This window comes from Cyclopterus lumpus, chromosome 1, assembly GCF_009769545.1.
Source record: "Cyclopterus lumpus isolate fCycLum1 chromosome 1, fCycLum1.pri, whole genome shotgun sequence".
Taxonomy (NCBI): domain Eukaryota; kingdom Metazoa; phylum Chordata; class Actinopteri; order Perciformes; family Cyclopteridae; genus Cyclopterus; species Cyclopterus lumpus.
The window spans coordinates 19,318,054-19,334,798 of NC_046966.1; the positions used below are offsets into that span (position 1 = coordinate 19,318,054).

General features: G+C 42.2%; 1 protein-coding gene across 3 annotated transcripts; it reads right to left on the bottom strand.

The window, feature by feature from the left end:
• Positions 1-654: 654 nt before the first annotated feature.
• Positions 655-16,380, bottom strand: sh3d19 (SH3 domain containing 19). Of its 3 annotated transcripts, none has more exons than XM_034541123.1 (21): positions 16,179-16,380; positions 10,872-10,911; positions 9,589-9,626; positions 9,378-9,417; positions 8,993-9,119; positions 8,633-8,810; positions 7,545-8,513; positions 6,269-6,382; positions 6,039-6,151; positions 5,500-5,540; positions 5,186-5,399; positions 5,033-5,101; positions 4,771-4,914; positions 4,622-4,685; positions 3,729-3,859; positions 3,551-3,609; positions 3,220-3,449; positions 2,526-2,575; positions 2,196-2,382; positions 1,456-1,556; positions 655-1,357 (listed from the first exon to the last, which is right to left on the bottom strand). In XM_034541123.1, exons 1-21 carry the CDS (start codon positions 16,258-16,260, stop codon positions 1,247-1,249), a joined length of 3,102 nt encoding a protein of 1,033 aa, XP_034397014.1. In that variant the 5' UTR covers positions 16,261-16,380; the 3' UTR covers positions 655-1,246. The 3 variants fall into 3 exon arrangements, with proteins under 3 accessions (XP_034397014.1, XP_034397010.1, XP_034397004.1); XM_034541119.1 differs by lacking the exon at positions 16,179-16,380 and adding an exon at positions 12,909-13,316 and having other exon boundaries at positions 8,633-8,789; XM_034541113.1 differs by lacking the exon at positions 16,179-16,380 and adding an exon at positions 12,909-13,315.
• Between the last annotated feature and the right edge of the window lie 365 nt (positions 16,381-16,745).

Sequence of the window (16,745 nt, forward strand, 5' to 3'; positions counted from 1 at the left end):
AGAAAATTATTAAGTTTAAGGGTCAGACTACCTAAATATTCCTTTAAATAAAACAACCCTCCCTCCCCATGATGCATCCAGAATGCTTGTTTGACTGGCAAAGTATGCAGGTCACTTTAATATCTCACTGATTGACCTACAATTGGTAAATATATATATATATATAGTTGGTGTTTTATTGACTTTATATTTTCAAGTACATATTTGTTAGAACATTTAGAATGAAAAACAAATCAAGAACAGTAACATGCCTTGTTTGGGGTCAATTTGATCCCTGGAAAGAAACTTTAAAAAATCTAGAAGGATTTAGTCATGGCTGTAAATAGTCAGCAGCCCAACGGTGCTGTTGCTTCTCCTTTTGACTTGTACACTCCGGCCAGAATGAGCAAGCCTACGTTGGGTTGCAACTGGCTCCATACGCGCCATACAAGTATATCCTTTTTAGATTGGTGTTATGAAGAGCTCAAATGCAGATTGTATGTCTCTGACATGGTCTCTGGTAGGGCCTGGAACCCTTTTGATGCCATTAGCGCCACTAAGTCGAAGGAGCATAATAACTTCACATTTTTGGAAGGTAATGTTGATGGTAAACACTGAAGGTCTCGTCCTGATCAGAGGTTTAGAAGGCTGCTGTGCAAACCTGTACATGTTTGCTCCCCCTGTGTCGTGTGAACTATCAATATCTTCACAGAACCATATTAACTTCTATCATTCCCAATATTTAATAAATCCAGGATGTAAGAACTTTTTTCTGCAATGAATTGGATAACTTAATGTTGCTGAAGCCAAGTGTTGGCACTACATGTAGACATTTCTTTATTCATGCTTCACAGAAGTTTGTCATTTTTCTCATCCTGATCTCACACATTTTATTATCCCCTTCAAGGTTCTGACCTTTATTTGAGCCTTGTTTCATGTAATAATCCAGGTTTACGGTAAAGTAGGAGATATCTAAGACCACACACACAAAATATAGCTGTAACAAGAGGAAAACCACTATGGTGCAAATGCACAGTTGGAAGAATACAAACCCGTTTGAATCAATACAGTATTTAGATTGATTTATAGTTATGATAGATTATTATGTGAACACTTCATTATAAGTTAAGGCATCGGATGAAAAAAACAAAAGCTGTTGCACAACTTAGAGGAAATACTGCTTTCCAGTTCCCGTCAGACTTCCACTGCTGAAACCCTCCGTCCTCTGATCTCAAGTCAGTTCTTGTCGTCCAACAGCGACGTGACACTATTCCAGTACTTGCACATAGTTTCTAGGGACCAGGGCCCGTTTCCCCCTCAAGTCCCCCAGGAACCATTCTTCGTCAACGGGCTCCAGACCAGTTACAATATCCCCAACCTGAGAAAGATAAGGGAGTGAGACATCAACAGAATGGCAGCACTTTCTAGAGACCATCTTTGTCCGTGAAGTTATTCATAAATAAACAACCCCTATACCTGCAGAGAGAGCTCTTCTTCACACTCTGCCGTGAAGTTGAACATCGCCCTGCCTCTGCTTCCAGCAGCCGCTCCACTCTGCTGGTTATCAGACTGCTGACCTGCAGAAGAAATCATATACTTCATTAATTATTCATCGGGAATGATGCTGGTTTGACAAAACTGTCCATTTGTTTTTGAGCTGAAACAATAGATTAGTCTTTAACCAATTAATGGTTTAAATACCTTTCCCAAGTACAAATATCACAATACCTAGTTCAAGCTACTTTGACTTATGAATTAATAAACAGAATATCTTGGTCAAGCCAAACAAGCAATTTGAGTCGAAGCCACCTTCGGCTTTAGTAAAATAATGAGGCACTTTAAAAATATACCAATCATTTCATTGATAAATTAATTGGCAACTGAATCAATAATGAAGTTGCTCGTTACCTTGAAATGCTTACGTGCAATTTTGGTCAGTGGTGGAAGAAATAATCACATTAATTACTTAATTTATGTAAAAGTAGCAATACTAAATATTCAGATTTTTAAAAAAATTGCATGACAAATGTGTAACAAACCACCCTATCTTCATAAGAGACACACACACACACACACACACACACACACACACACACACACACACACACACATCCGTTCTCCCTCTAGAATCTGAATATGTATCTCGATTGACTGTAATGATGCGTTCAATGACTTGGACTGGGGGTAATAACAGCGGGCCGTGGGGGTCTTCATACCTGCGCTGCTCTCAACAAAAGCCCGGGGGAACAAGCCCTCGCTCCCGTTCAGCCGGCCGCAGCTCCACTCGGCGTCGATATGCCGGCTGATCAGGATCCGGTCGCCCTGCTGAAAGCCCAGGTCGCCGTCTGAATTCCCCGCATAGTCATACCGAGCCACCGCCCACTCCACCCCGGACGGAGATGCCTACAGAGGGAGCAGGACGACACACATTCAGCCGGCACACTTTTTTTTTTTTTTTACCGGATTTGTGTGGTTTTACAGAACACATTTTGGGTGTGTCCTCATTGTTGTTTTTTTACTTTTCCGTTTATATAAATATGTGTTACCTGAGCCGGTTTGGCCACTTCAAGGTGTGTACTCGGAGAAGCAGCCATGCCTGTGGGAGGAAAATGATACCCAGGTTACTCACGTATTGATTGAAATATTTGTATTTCTTGTGGGGTTTTTAACCCAGTGGGGAGTTTACACTCTCCACTTTATACTTTCTATAATATATTTAAAGTATGTAATAATGTATTTGTGTAAAACACGTTACATTTGGAGATTCCTATATTTGTATACCGTTTATACAATTTTATTTTGGCTGACTTTTACATCCACAAATGTAATATTCAAATCTATAAGAATCTGTATTTCTCTACCAGAATGTAACTCAAAAGGCATCTTAAAACTTCATGATGGGAGTTCAAACTGTAAAAATGGTTGCTGGAAATAATAATATGTAATCTGCTACTAATTAAAGGGAAACTAGAGACAAAGGTATGCCAATGTTTTTTTATAGATACTTTTCTAAACAGCTATTTAATGAAATAGAAACACAAGCACACATTCCTGACATGCCACAGAGGGAGATGCCAGCCAACATAAAGCCACAGGATGGATAACGGCTCTTTTGTTTTAATTGGAGGATCAAGAGGATAACATGCTAATGTAGTATAAATGTGTGACACAAGTTCAGAAAACGAGCCAAAAAAAAAGAAAGTGAATTCATTTAGTCTCGGCCCTCCTAGGTAATCTCACCAGGCAGTGGGATCCCGATGGACTGTCTCTTCTGCTGACTCGGGGCTGGAGGCAGATCTTCAATGACCTCCACGAAGTTGAGAGGGAAGATACCGGACGAGACGCCGATTTTCCCCCGGGCCCAGTCCTGTCCAACGAACGCCATCAGCTGGATCACATCACCCTCAGAGAACGTGAGCTCTTCGTCGTTCTCCCCCGCAAAGTCGAACTTCGCCACACATCTCGGACCGCTTTAGTGGAGGCCACAACATTAACGTCAGGTCAGTTCATCCGGGTCGTTTTTAAAAAAAAAAAAGGTGAGTGCAGAGAGTTTATCGTGTTGAAAGAGTACCTGACTGCTGCAGACGGTGGCCTTGCTTTCCGTTTAGGGAGCGGTTTGGGGGAATTTGACTAGTTGGAGAAATGATAATAACAATTATTTTATTTCGGAAATTCTTGATCATACTAAACATTTAACCAAAGATGTGATTGATGCAGGGTAAGAATGGATTTCAATGGTTGAAACTTACCAGTACTTTGACATAATTGGTGGGAAAGAAACCAGTAGATCCCTTACAAGTGCCTCTGTACCAGTCACTGTCCACCTGCTCCACCATGGTCGCAACATCTCCGGCTCTCAGGCCCAGCTCTCCTTCACCCACTGTGTGCGCAGAACAAACAGCTGGTCATGGGCCTCATAAACATAATCCCGACATGTTTAAAACGTCCTAATGCAAAACCCCCCGAAAATATTATTTTATTAACTAATTTGTAGTAGACTATTTTCAAATAGCCATGTTAAAAAGAAACATGCATCACAATAATAGTTTGAAAATAATAATTTGACTTTTTGGGAGAAAAACTTACGCCATTTGATTTTTTGAGAATCTCCTATTTATTATTTATGGTACTGAATACAGGCAGTGGTTAGCCTAGCTTAGCGTAGCCTAGCCTAGCATTAAGACAGGAAGCTCTCTAAATGCAAAAATATCCCAAATCTTTCTTTTTAAGTTTCCGTTTGTCTTTGAATAAACACATGGTATACTACATGTTAAGAGAGCTTTGCAGGTGTTGGTAGGCGTATGTTTTCATTTGGGACAGAGCTGGGATATCCATTTCCTCCTGCTTTTTGTCTAAGTTAATTGTCGCTTAGCTCTAGTATAAAGACTGAAAGCACTAGCCTCGCTCTCTAAAAGAAATACTCCTTCTACTCCTCAAAAGTGCACAATTTGGATTTAGGTATATTTTACCATTTGCGAGAGCCATGCTAGCTGTTGCTCCAGAAATTAAAAAAGCTAATAAAAGTATTAGCAGTAATAAAAAAGATTGTAATAAAAACCTATTATGTAAATATATTGTCTCATGTTAGTGTTATTGTCTAATCTTATTCAGTATTGGATTTAAAAAAACACTGATGTGTCACCTGGAGTGAAGTCATGTATGGCCTGCACCTCCAGCTCAGAACCAGTTCCACCTGAATCGGCATCCTATTGGGAGAGAGGTTAATGTAGCAGAGCCCACATGGCAAGATGTACTCAAGTGTCAAATAAATGTTTTACTCATAAATAATACCTGTGGCGGGGGCATGTGTGAGACGGAGGCAAGAGGAGTTATGACCACCATGTGCGACTTGTGTACTCTGCCTCTGGTGTCTCCAACTTGGCACTCAAACGTATTGTGGTCGATCTCATCGAGCAGCAGGAGCACCTCATTTTTCTATTGAAAAAGGACAACAAAGGTTATTCCCTATTGCTGAATCAACTATATGGATCTCTTGTAGGCTAAGAGTGCACTTTTAAGGCAACACGTAAGCCAGTAAAAGTAGTTTAGACACCTGAAATGACAGTTCTCCTGTGTTGCTCCCATTGTAGTCGAAGGATGCAATCCCATGAGGAAGTTGAAGCTGTTGAATGAAAGCAAAAATTAAACCGGGGCTCATGAAGTGGTATTTGTCGCATGCTTAGTTGTGCAGAGGGATGCGTCTCACAATGTATTTGTTGTAGAGACGGTGGCCTGGTTTGGGCCTCGGAGGTAAGACAGGTCCTTTCCTGTGGGGCTTCTGTGTCTGGGGTATAGGTGAAGCTTCCCAATGTGCTGACTGGGATCGACCTATTGCCTGAAGACTGGGTGTGGGAGGTTTTCCTGGGCCTGTTTTGGCTGGATGTGGGCGAGGAGGAAGGGTGTTGCTCGACTTCAGCCTCCTGAAGTGCAACACCATCATCAAGTTGAGCCGCATGTTTACAAAGTGGACCGTCGTTTAATGTTTTACATTTATTCTGAATTCTTTCCACTTTCACTCACCGAGGTGGCAGGGATGGCTCTGGTCTAACCGGGATGAACTCCTGCAGAAGAATCCAATTGGGCTTTTATATTGCCACTAAAAACACACTCACAGCCTCCAGTACTGGAAACCATAGCAACCAGGCTATAACACAGAGCATTCAGCCAGGGCCGGCTTCAGCTCAACAGCATGCAACATGTTCTTGGGACTACAATACTATATATTATAGTTTATTTGCTTTTGGAGAGCAGAGGAAGCAGAGGAAGTGATGCCAGTAAGCTACACAGCTGACACACAAGATATACCGGATTGAGAGAGGCTTCATGGCCTCCGAATGTTCCACGTCATAGTTCATAAATACATACACACCAATAGCACGCAACCCTGTTCATTAGACAATATTTCTGAAGAAAGGCAGAAATACATGAAAGTAAAAGGGAAGAAAAACCACTCTCCCTGTAGTTTTAGGTCTACAAAGAATAACCTCTCCTGTGGTGTTCAGAGGTAGTGTGTGCAGAGTTTATAGGTTAGTAAATGCTCAGTGGGATGCAAATGTTACCTGGTGGGGGAAGGTGGGCGTCTGGCTCTGCGTGGGGTTCACTGAGCTGTTTAGCAAGCCGATGGGCTTCTGAGCAGGGAGTGGAGGGGCACTGACCTCAAAGTTATCCGACACTGAAAAAAAACCACAAAAGAAACTTTACCATAACTTCCTGAAAACTTGTGCTCTATCGCGATGCGTAGAGAGAGATTAGTATTTTGACGGTGATCACATGAGGTTTAGTGTCTCACATGAAGAAGTTTTGCTGGGGACCCTGATGGTGGTTGGTCTCCGTGTCATACTCTGTCTGGGTAAGGAGCCTCCGTTGCTGTCCACGTTACGCAGAGGTTTGACCTGGATGGGATCTGAACAAAAGAGACACTAGACTGTCGCTGCGTATTTACACAATGTAAAGAAGGACAACACCGGTTCAGTCGGTCATTTGTAATCCAGCATGGAAGCACTTCATCTATTTGGTGATTGAGACTATTTATTGTGAATTGATTTCTCCTGAAAATAACTAGTTTGGGGTCCAATTCGGCCCACTGCTTGGCCTCAGGTGTTGCTGCTTGAAACTTTCTCAAGGACCATCTCAACAAGAGTGAGTTCAACAAAGACTCATTTCATCTGGAGTTAGATAGTTTGACGTTCCAGGAAAGAGATAAAAAGATGAATATCCGTCTGATGTCTGTATGTTACCTATGAAGCTAAAGACTCCTAGCCTAGCTTAGCATAAAGACTGGAGGCAGGAAGAAACATTGAGAATGGCTCTATAAAGTTTAAAATACGCCTATCCAAGACATCCCAAAACACCTTGGATCTCATTTGTTTTACCAATACACTTGCATGAATTTATGTCCAGTTACTATTTCACTTTTTAATTTAACATCGAGCATGTCTGAGCAGCATCTCTGTCACAAAATAGTTACATCACGTAACTCATGATGTAACTGCAGTTTTTACATTTCTATTAATGTACAGATGAAACAAATAATATATTAGTAAGCTTTAGAGGTGTTGGTGGATGCATTTCTTATGTTGCGAGCCAGACAAGCTCTTTCTGCTCAGCTAACGAGGTAAATCGCCCCAGGATGCAGCTCTGCACCAAACCCACAGACATGAGATTGGTATGCATTTCTTTTAACAACCTCCTCTATCCAACGAAATAATGTGCAGAATTTTTCCCACACTATTCCTTCAAATACCAACTATGTGCTCTCTGCTAGTTAGAGATTTGCTTGCTTTATTCATTTATGTTGATTATTTCTCTTTTAGTCAGACAGGGGAGGAAACTATTCTCAGAGTTTAGTGTCTGATAATGGGAATCTGTCCTTCATATTTTTGTTTGTAGAAAAAAAAAAAAGGACGTTATTTTGAATACTTGATCTTGCGCAGATCTTTTATCTTAATCAAAACAATGCATCATAGACGAATATATCATGAAAATGTTCCGTAGGGAGCATTCCTAAGCACAGCTGTCTTTTGTCGTACACAACATACAACCAATACAAATCAAACGCTACTCACTTAATGGACTGTCCACGTACACATTCTCTGTGACCGAGACTGAGTTGTGGTTGTTGATATTCAGGTTGGGTTTCAGAGGTTCCTTAAAAGGCTTCACTGGAGGTGTAAGAGGGACCGGTGGAGTGTCCTCTTCATGGATGCTGTTGGCTCTGGTCAATACAGACAGGCCTGGTCTCTTTGGGATGGACGTCTTTCTGAATAAAGTCTCTAGTTCCTCTTTTACTGGTAGTTCCACCGATTTCCTCGGGGGCAGAGGTCTGGGGGCTGGTGAAGGGATTTGGGGGATGTTTGCGATTGATACGTTTTGATAGTCATCATCTACACTTTGGTTTAACTGAGGTCTAAGAGCGACAGAAGGTTTAGCAGCAACTGTAGGTTTGTTGATCGGCTTCCTGGGTGCGGGTTCCGGTTTGGCCAGCTCGACCGCGTTTCCCTCCTCGGTGCTGACCTGGGTCTCAAAGGCCTGGATCCTGGCCCGGATATTGCGTTGACTGTGGTTGGCGTTCATTTCGCCACCTGCATCCTCACCTCGCGAGGACTCGTCTGATTGGTTGGCGTTGGTGCCGTTCTCCGCGCACTCGTTATCCGTACTAAAGACCTCCAATAACTCCTTTAAATACTTATTGGAGGAGACCACCTCTGGATCCGATTGAATGCGGTCACAATGTTCACTGAGCTTGACCAAAGTCTGAACTTTGACCTCTTCTGTGATCGCCGGCTTTGGGGGTTTTGTACGAGGAAGTGGAACGGGGCGTCGACTGTGCTCCGAGTCCGGGGAAGAGGAAAGAATATCCCAGTGTACAGTGACAGATCTAATACAAGAGGAACCCGATTGGTCGGGTTGCTTTACATCTGACTCGGCATCACTTTGGTCCTCAGTGTTTATGGATACTGGAGTATTAGTCCCGACTGGTTCTCTGTCCACCGGTTTCGACAGAGACGGCCTCGGTGGTTTTTGTGGCTTTTTACCTGGAAGGAAATGTAATCATCATGAAGGGATCACCATGTAGAGCAGAAATAGACTCAAACTTAAAACTGGCAGTTGGGGGCACATTTTTACCAACACAGAGTATTCTCGTATGCCTCACCTGCAGGTCTTTTCCCTGCCGACTGCGGAGCAGCAGCAGCACCAGTGTCTTCCCCCACAGGGTCCGTCTGCGTGGCGCTTGTGGTGGTGCAGGTGGTCCGGCGGGGGGCTGCAGTGGGCTTGACAATGTGCTCTTCCTGGGTCTTCTCTTGAATCACCTGGTCATAGGATGGTGGAGGCTAAGTCACGAGAAAGACACACCACACATTATTATTCCTTATAGTACAGCATTTAGTTATGTCCTCAAACAAGTTTTTTTTTTTTTATTCGTGGACAGCACAGAACCACAACCTAGATATTGCCCGTTTGAAGAACCAAGCTTTGTTTACTGATAATAATCTGTCTATCAGATGAGTTTTACCTGGGGAACAGCCTGGATGCCTGCAGACCAGCCTGACTGAGGAGGATGAGGGAAAACCACAGAGTTTCCTGAGAACCAGCTGTTACTGACCAGAGGTTCTGCTGAGATGATTGTAATCTCCGGTCGCCTGAAATACAAACCAATCAATTCAGAAAAACAAAATGCACGTCCACATCCAATCCACCTAACAAATGATTTATTTATCATTGATAATTTGATTTCTTTCTTAGCCAAACTGGAAAAATGCAGTGCTCTTATGAGTGTTATTCATAAACTCAACATGCAACAAATGAGATAAGTCGTTCAATCCACACCAATGAGAAGCTAAATGTCTGGTCAGCGAAAGTTATAAAGGTCTCTAATCTGAAATTATTGTTTACATTACCTTCTTTCTCTGGTGTGGTCACCCTGAGAGTTTGTTCTTGCTGAAGGAAGAACAATCATATCAATTATGTGTCATAGATAACCGTGTTGTCACTTTTAAGGAAAATGATTATTCATCCTGAAAAAGTTACTAACTCCCCCATAAAAGATCTTTCATTTTCTCCCCCCCCAAAAAAACTTGCCCTCCAAGTGTTCTCAAAACGTCAACTTACTTCGTTTGATAGCAGCTCGTAGAGACAGAGGCCGTTGGCTGAAGAGAGAGAACAAACAGGAGGCACCATTCATCATTAAGGTGTGGGAGCTGGTTCATACCTTAGTGGTGACTCCACTCCTCGCCCAGAGCCACGTCACTCGATGCGCACTATCTATACTTCTACTTTATACCGTCGCTGCCAAGTTATGCAAAGATAAAGGATCTAAAGTAACAAAACATTAACGGAGGCTATTACAATACATACAAAAGGATGAGAGCTGAAGAGATGGGGAAAGGAAAATAAAAGTAAACAAAATACTTTTTCTAATTGAGATTTTAAAATACACCAATTCATAACACGATACAGAACTGTTAAATCGACAAATTATTAAGTGGCATATGTGTATAGATTGATGTTTGTGGAAGTAAATCAAAAGTCATAGTTGTGGTTTAATTAAAGGGAACAAGCATTTGTCCACTCCTAAGCATTGGTTATTTAAGAGATATTAAAAGCGGTCGAAGGTTTACATTACAAAACGAACTTCCGGTGTTGTAAAAGGACAACAACATCCCTGCCATGGCCGTTTCAAGTTCTCAGTGGAAATCCTACCTACCTTACAAAAACATGGTGTCCATGAGGTACCACACCTCCAGGTAAACACTCTTTTCACACGACTCTCTCTCGCCACACACTTGAACACGGTTTCATATCCTCAGGTGGTTTACCTCTCAATGGGTAAAGGTTATTTTCTAAGCCTTAAATTACTTCACAGGCTATATTGTTGAAAGTAAGATCCTCCGTCTTTGTGCTGAAGAGATTAAACTATTGTGATACTCTAAAGTCTCCTGACAGCAGAGGCGGGCGCATCATTAACACACATCTTGCTCATTAAGGACCGACTGCATGATGTAAACTATCTGGGAGGTGGGGGGGGGGGGGGGGGGGGGGGGGTAACAATCCCACAGGGTTTATTTGATTAATTAGCTAAGCTGTAAACACAGCATCCTGTGTGATCCGTTATAGTTCGCAGAGGTTTCCAGATCTCTGTGATAAGTGTCAGTTAGGAGGCGGTCCTTTCCTCAAGGTCTCGAAACAACAACTAAATGAATGCAGCGCGACGTGTTTGTCCCCATGTTGACCTGCTGGTGGTCTGTGGGGATGAGCAGTGCATTGTTTTGGTCCATTCACAACCTCACCAGCATCAGCAGATCTGACCGTTAAAGGGACAGTGCCCCCGTTTCAGCAACAGATAGAGTTCAGTGAAATTTAACAACTGTTAATGCTCAAAGAAAATGACATACCTTAAATGTAAATGATCCGGCTTGGTTCTTTCTGGATGATCTGCGGAGAAAAAACAGGAGGAGGGTGCAGGTTTTAAATGTGATGTGTAGCAACAAAGATAACATCCTGGCACTTAGAACATTAATCTATTCTAATAATCTACATGGTCTATTTCCGTCTAATCTGGTGAATTAAATACCTGACCAAGACAATTTATCACACTGATGCAACAATCCACTATTACCATGACACAGTATTTCTCATTGGTTTGCTACACTTCCCACAATGTTCCCAATCCATACCGAAATATTAAAAGAGATTGTTACCACAGTATGGCAAAAATATATACGACCTCTCCTCTCTCCGAGTAGCAGCACAGTGACACCGTTTTAACTTTCAGCTTTCAGGGTTTGAAGGTGTTCACACCCACGCTGAACGAACAGAGACAGATTTGTAACACTTTGAATATCGTCCACCGTCCACAAATGTTTTAAGGCAACCAGGGGTACGGGAGTCTTTACTTGGAGGCAACGCTCCTGGAAACAGCAAGAAGTGAGGATCCAAAGCATCAGCAGGGATGTATCTCAATGTTGTCAATGGGTTGACTACAAAGACTTTGCAAGCAACTATTAAACATGATTACTCTATGTTTATTTAAATAAGTACATGCAGGGCCTCTAAAGTCGGAGGGGTTACATATGAACATATACATATATACATTTTTAAACCGTTTATCTCATGTGGATGAAAACACCTTACAAGTAAAAGCCGAGAGTCAGAACTTTAAAACAACTGCGTGAGTGTCACAGTAGAAGAAATACAAAAATTGAGTCAGCAAACGGCATCACGAATGTCAGTTGCACTAAAATATATATTTCTAGTTTGCTAACATTAGCCACCATAAGCTACCAGACCAAGTAGGACATTTCACGTTTAAAAAAAACGGAAACAATTTGATATTTCATCTTTTAAAAGCTACACAATGTCATGTAAGAAGTAGTTATTGTTTCATTTCAAATCACTCCATGCTGATACTTACAGACGAGACTCTGTGAACTAGAAATACAAGAACCGTGGAACAGGAATTACATCTCGACGAACCAGTCTAAAAGGAATTAAGCATCTACATTGACGAAGACGGGACGGTTACGTACGCGGGGCAGAAACAATACAATAGATAGAGTGAGAGAAGCACCTGGACTCTGTTGTCGGATAAAAACTAAACAATCAAACATTTGGCATTATAACTGAACGTAACTGCGTTGAACATCATAGAAATGGAGGCAGTATGGTCAAAAGATACTGTGTTGTGTTAATGTGATTCTATAATAATAATAATAATAATGCCAGGTGGTCCTGAAGATTAGGAATACGGCCGCTGAGAGGAAGTCAGCATTAAAAAGACAGATTTTTATAATGATGCTCATAAAAAAAAAAAAGTGTGTGGATAAAGTCACATTAACTGCTACTTTCCCACTTCAGACACACACACATGCAAATGAACCAGCTGCAGAGGAGCAATCACTGTGTTAGTTAACAGCTAGACCAACGAGCAATATCTGTAACGCGAACAATCAAACACACTGAAAGGTCATTTGTCTCCTCGTATTTGAGAGTAAACATCTTTAGAAGAATATGAGATGGAAACAAACAAACAAACAAACAAACAGTGATTGAAGCCAGCATTGATGTCCGTGCCTCTAGCCTGAAGCCGTGACCTCGTTGGCAGTCAGATCCACCTGTCACACCTGTTACTTGTTTGTCTGTTGGTACACAGAGCTGCTGCCTCAAGAAGAGAGTCTCCACACTGTCCTTTAACCACAAAGAAGTATTTTAGCAACTGCCGGGACGAACGCTCTGTTACTTCACCAACAACACATGACCATTTCCTGGTAAATATGCAGTCTGATATACATGGCGTAATGGCACAGGTGGTTTCCTTTACTTTCTCTTGTGTATGTGACGTGCCGTTGCCAGTCTCTTGTGATATGTAAGTTATGATGCCCCTACCTGCGAGGAATTAAAGGAATAAATCATCAGCATCAAAAGAGTATTACCACAAGGATCCTCCCTCCATCGAGTGTGTGAGCGTGACGAACGACTTGAAGCCAGCCGCCACACACCCACAGTGGCCAGGAGGGAGAGGGAGGGCCCAGTCTCAGCTCTCCTGTGTTTACTCGGCCAATCTGAAGAACTGGAATGTGGTCGTTCAGGAAGTGGTGTCTGTGGCACTGCCGCTGTCTTTCCCCGACACATTAAAAGGTCACATCACAAGTTTTTAAAAGATATTAACTTAATAATTGACCCTAATAGCTTTTTTGGATCATACATATGCAGTTTGGCTACAAATGTAAACTGATGTGTATCAATAAACTTTACATTTATAGCATCTTTTACCCAGGTTAGTGTGAAAAAACTAAGAACAGTAATTCAATGGAGACTATTGCACACACAAGCACCGAGAAAGCAAGATACTGATATATATATATATATATATATATATATATATATATGTATATATATATATATATATATATATATATATATAAATCAATAAAACTACAATCATTAAAAGAGAATTTGTTACCACAGAAACACTGTGGTTTCTATCCAGGCAAAAAAAGAAGAAAAAAAGCCAGCTTTTGAGATTACATTGTTGATATTCTCTGATGCTCTGGGAGGGTAGATGAGCTGAATGCTGCGTCACCAAAGCTTTTCGGCTTTCAGAGCACCAGACGAGACCGACGAGTCTCATATGAAGGCCACGCAGTGCTTAAAATAGTAATATGATCAAATCAACATGGAAACTAACAGGTAATCTGTGTGGGGATTTACAGATGAAAGGATTCCTCTCAGTTCTTAATCTTATAGATGACTTGCTTTTTTGGGAAGCCGTATAATAGACAATATAAAACAGTCAGCCATCTAGTATTACTATTAACCATTAAAAATAATGTTTAAACAGCGCACTAGTTGGTTGAGCTGTAGGGATGTTTGCAAGACTGAGACATTCATGAAGTGACTTCAGATTGTTTGAGGTGAATGTAGGATGGAGATAATCCTCCCATCAGCCTGTTTAAAAGAGATTTCATATGTAGGCTAACGAGAATATTCATCAAACATTACAGGACACCTATTATAGACAAGACAGACATTCTTAATTGGGTGTGACATTCATTAAGAGATCATATCCAATTAAAAAAAGATAGAATTATGATAAGATTACGCAATGTCTCATGGCATAGAGCTATCCATGCCATTTAGTCGCTGAGTCTACAGCTGGTGAGCGGCTCTGTGAGGCCGAGAATGTCACGTCAATTATTTACTTATGCTTATGATTGACCATCTAAAGGCTCATTTAACCTTAAAACCTCACGAGAGCAATAAATACACTTGAGAAAATGAAAATTGTAAGGTTTTCGGTTCCATTTCCAATCAGAGCACACTATTTGTGTGCCACTGACACACGAAAAGACACCACATACGCACAAGGAAGCTGCTGAAGTCAGCAGGCAAGGGTTCCCTTCACAGCTGCTCTCTCACTTGAACACATGCTGACGTTACTCAGCACAGCGGCAGCAGTCACCGGGCAGCTGGGGAAGCGGCTGGCGACAAAGGGAAAAGAAAGGAAGGCGCTCCGCCTCTCAGTGTCTCCGAACTTCACACTATAGTGAAGTCAGGGGTGGGCCGAAGTCTGATAGAGGGCTTCGTCTCTCTCCAACGTCGGCTAAAGTGGCTTTTTTTCCCCCATCAGACATGGGCAAGTGTGCTGATGTCAACTTTGACATCACCGTGCGTCATATTCAACATGCAGCAATAAACACAACATTTGTGTTGCTGTTGACGGATCATTGTGCAAAAGAGATTTGCCCCTCGGTTGCAAAGCAGGACAGATTATGGCGTCATGACTGACCGACACCATGACGGCATGCAGCTGATCTGGACCTTCGGCCAAGAGGAGATTAGACGGTGTCACTGCAGGCCGCTGGAAACCACCTGAAACGCCGTCTGACGTGGATCCATTGTGGAACGAATCATGTTAAAACATCACTCTGAAAGGATGGAACACTGCATCATGTACAGACAAGAACAGCTTGTTGGTGACGCAGCAGCCCGCCTGCACGGGCAGACTGGGGGGCAAGGTGTGGTTGGGGAGAGGTAAGTCTGAGCTGCAGATAGCGAGACAGTGCCCGGGGGGGGGGGGGGGGGGGGGGGGGTTGAGAAGGCCGTGTGCTAAAAAAAGAAAAGAAAAACAAAGGCAGAGAGGGGGACTGTCGAACTAAGACCTGAGACAGTTGTAAACGTGTACGTGAGGCAGCCGACTGTAAAATGAAAGCTGAAGTTTGTTCATTAATCACAGGCTGAATGCTGACACTACGAACCTGGAAGCAGGCCCAAAACTATGAGGATCAAAAGAGTTGTTTCCTATAAGTCACATGTTGCTGAGAGGTGGGTGGGCAGGTACATTACCACAGGCAGGTTTCAACAGTTCAACCAAATAAAAACAGATTGTTCTTTTGTCTTAGATCAAATTAAAATAAAAGTGTTTTGTTTAAATCGACCCAGGAGATCCAAACACAAACCTTATAGTTTTCATAAGGGTTTTGTGTCTCATAGCACCTGAAGGAGTTCCAAGTTATAACAGTTAATAACTGTTAACACATTTAAATGTTTTAAGATCAATCTGTCCAGACGTTAAGAAACAAATCCCACATTCATCCTGTGGGCTGCAGCTGTGTGTCAGGTTTCAACAGCTTCTGATAACAACAGAAGTAGTTGAGTAGTTGAAGGTCCATGTCTTTGTTTTAGTTGTTAGTACCATAGCTACAAATTACACGCAGACTTTACACTTTTGCTGTGCAGTAAAAATTAATGTTTGATGTGTTTCTCCTTCGGTTTCGAGGCTCCATTAGCTTCCATTCATTTCGGACTCTTGCCATTCCGCCAGCACACAACAACAATGTGACAAATGTTTGACAAAGAAAATTAATTTAAAAAAAATGCAGACTTCACTTTGGTGGATTCAACATGTTTCAAGAGTTTTCAATTAGTATACAAATTAATGAATAAAACAGCAGCTGCCTGGTGGGACAATACAGACAGATATATATCTGTTAAATGATTAGCTGTGATTTTTGTATTGTATTGCAAATTGGTGAAAACGTTCATCCACTATTTTAGCATTAAATATGCCCCTCCGCTTTGAAACGTCTAAATCATTTGTGTCGACAACAAATTATGAACAAGGCGACATATTTGACGTCTCCGTTAGATGGTTCAGGAAACAGTTCGGATAGTCAGCCTGTTACATTCCCAAACACATGTACCTGTTGCCTGGTTTCTGTGCCGGACGTCCCGCAGGTCTCGGCGCTGCCCCTCTTCCTCATCTTCACGCCGGGCTTCGGCCATCGCGGTTTAAAACAATGTAGAAAAAAATGTAGAAAAAAATAACAACAATTTAAAAAAGACACCAGAAATCCTTCACTAAAAGTGTTGCTACAGTTCGTCTGTCCACACGGTCGATGACGCGTTTGGGGGACTGTCCCGACCACTGGAGGACTCGGGAGTGTCCTGCCCACCGCAGCCCTCTCTCTGCCCGCAGTGGGCGGGGGTGGTGCCGCTCACCGCCAGGCCCCCATCCGGCAACACTCGTGCGTGGGAATGTACACGGTCACTCAATAATATCATCCTTTGTCATGTCTGTATATGTGTGTATGTATTTATGTATGTATGTATGCATGTATGTATGTGTGTGTATACATGTGTGTATGTGTGTGTATACATGTGTGTATGTGTGTGTGTGTGTGTGTGTGTGCGTTTGTGTGTGCGCGCGTGCGTGTATTTGCAGGAGACATCTCCGACAGTTTCTCTAGAAACTTTTCCACCAGGGAACA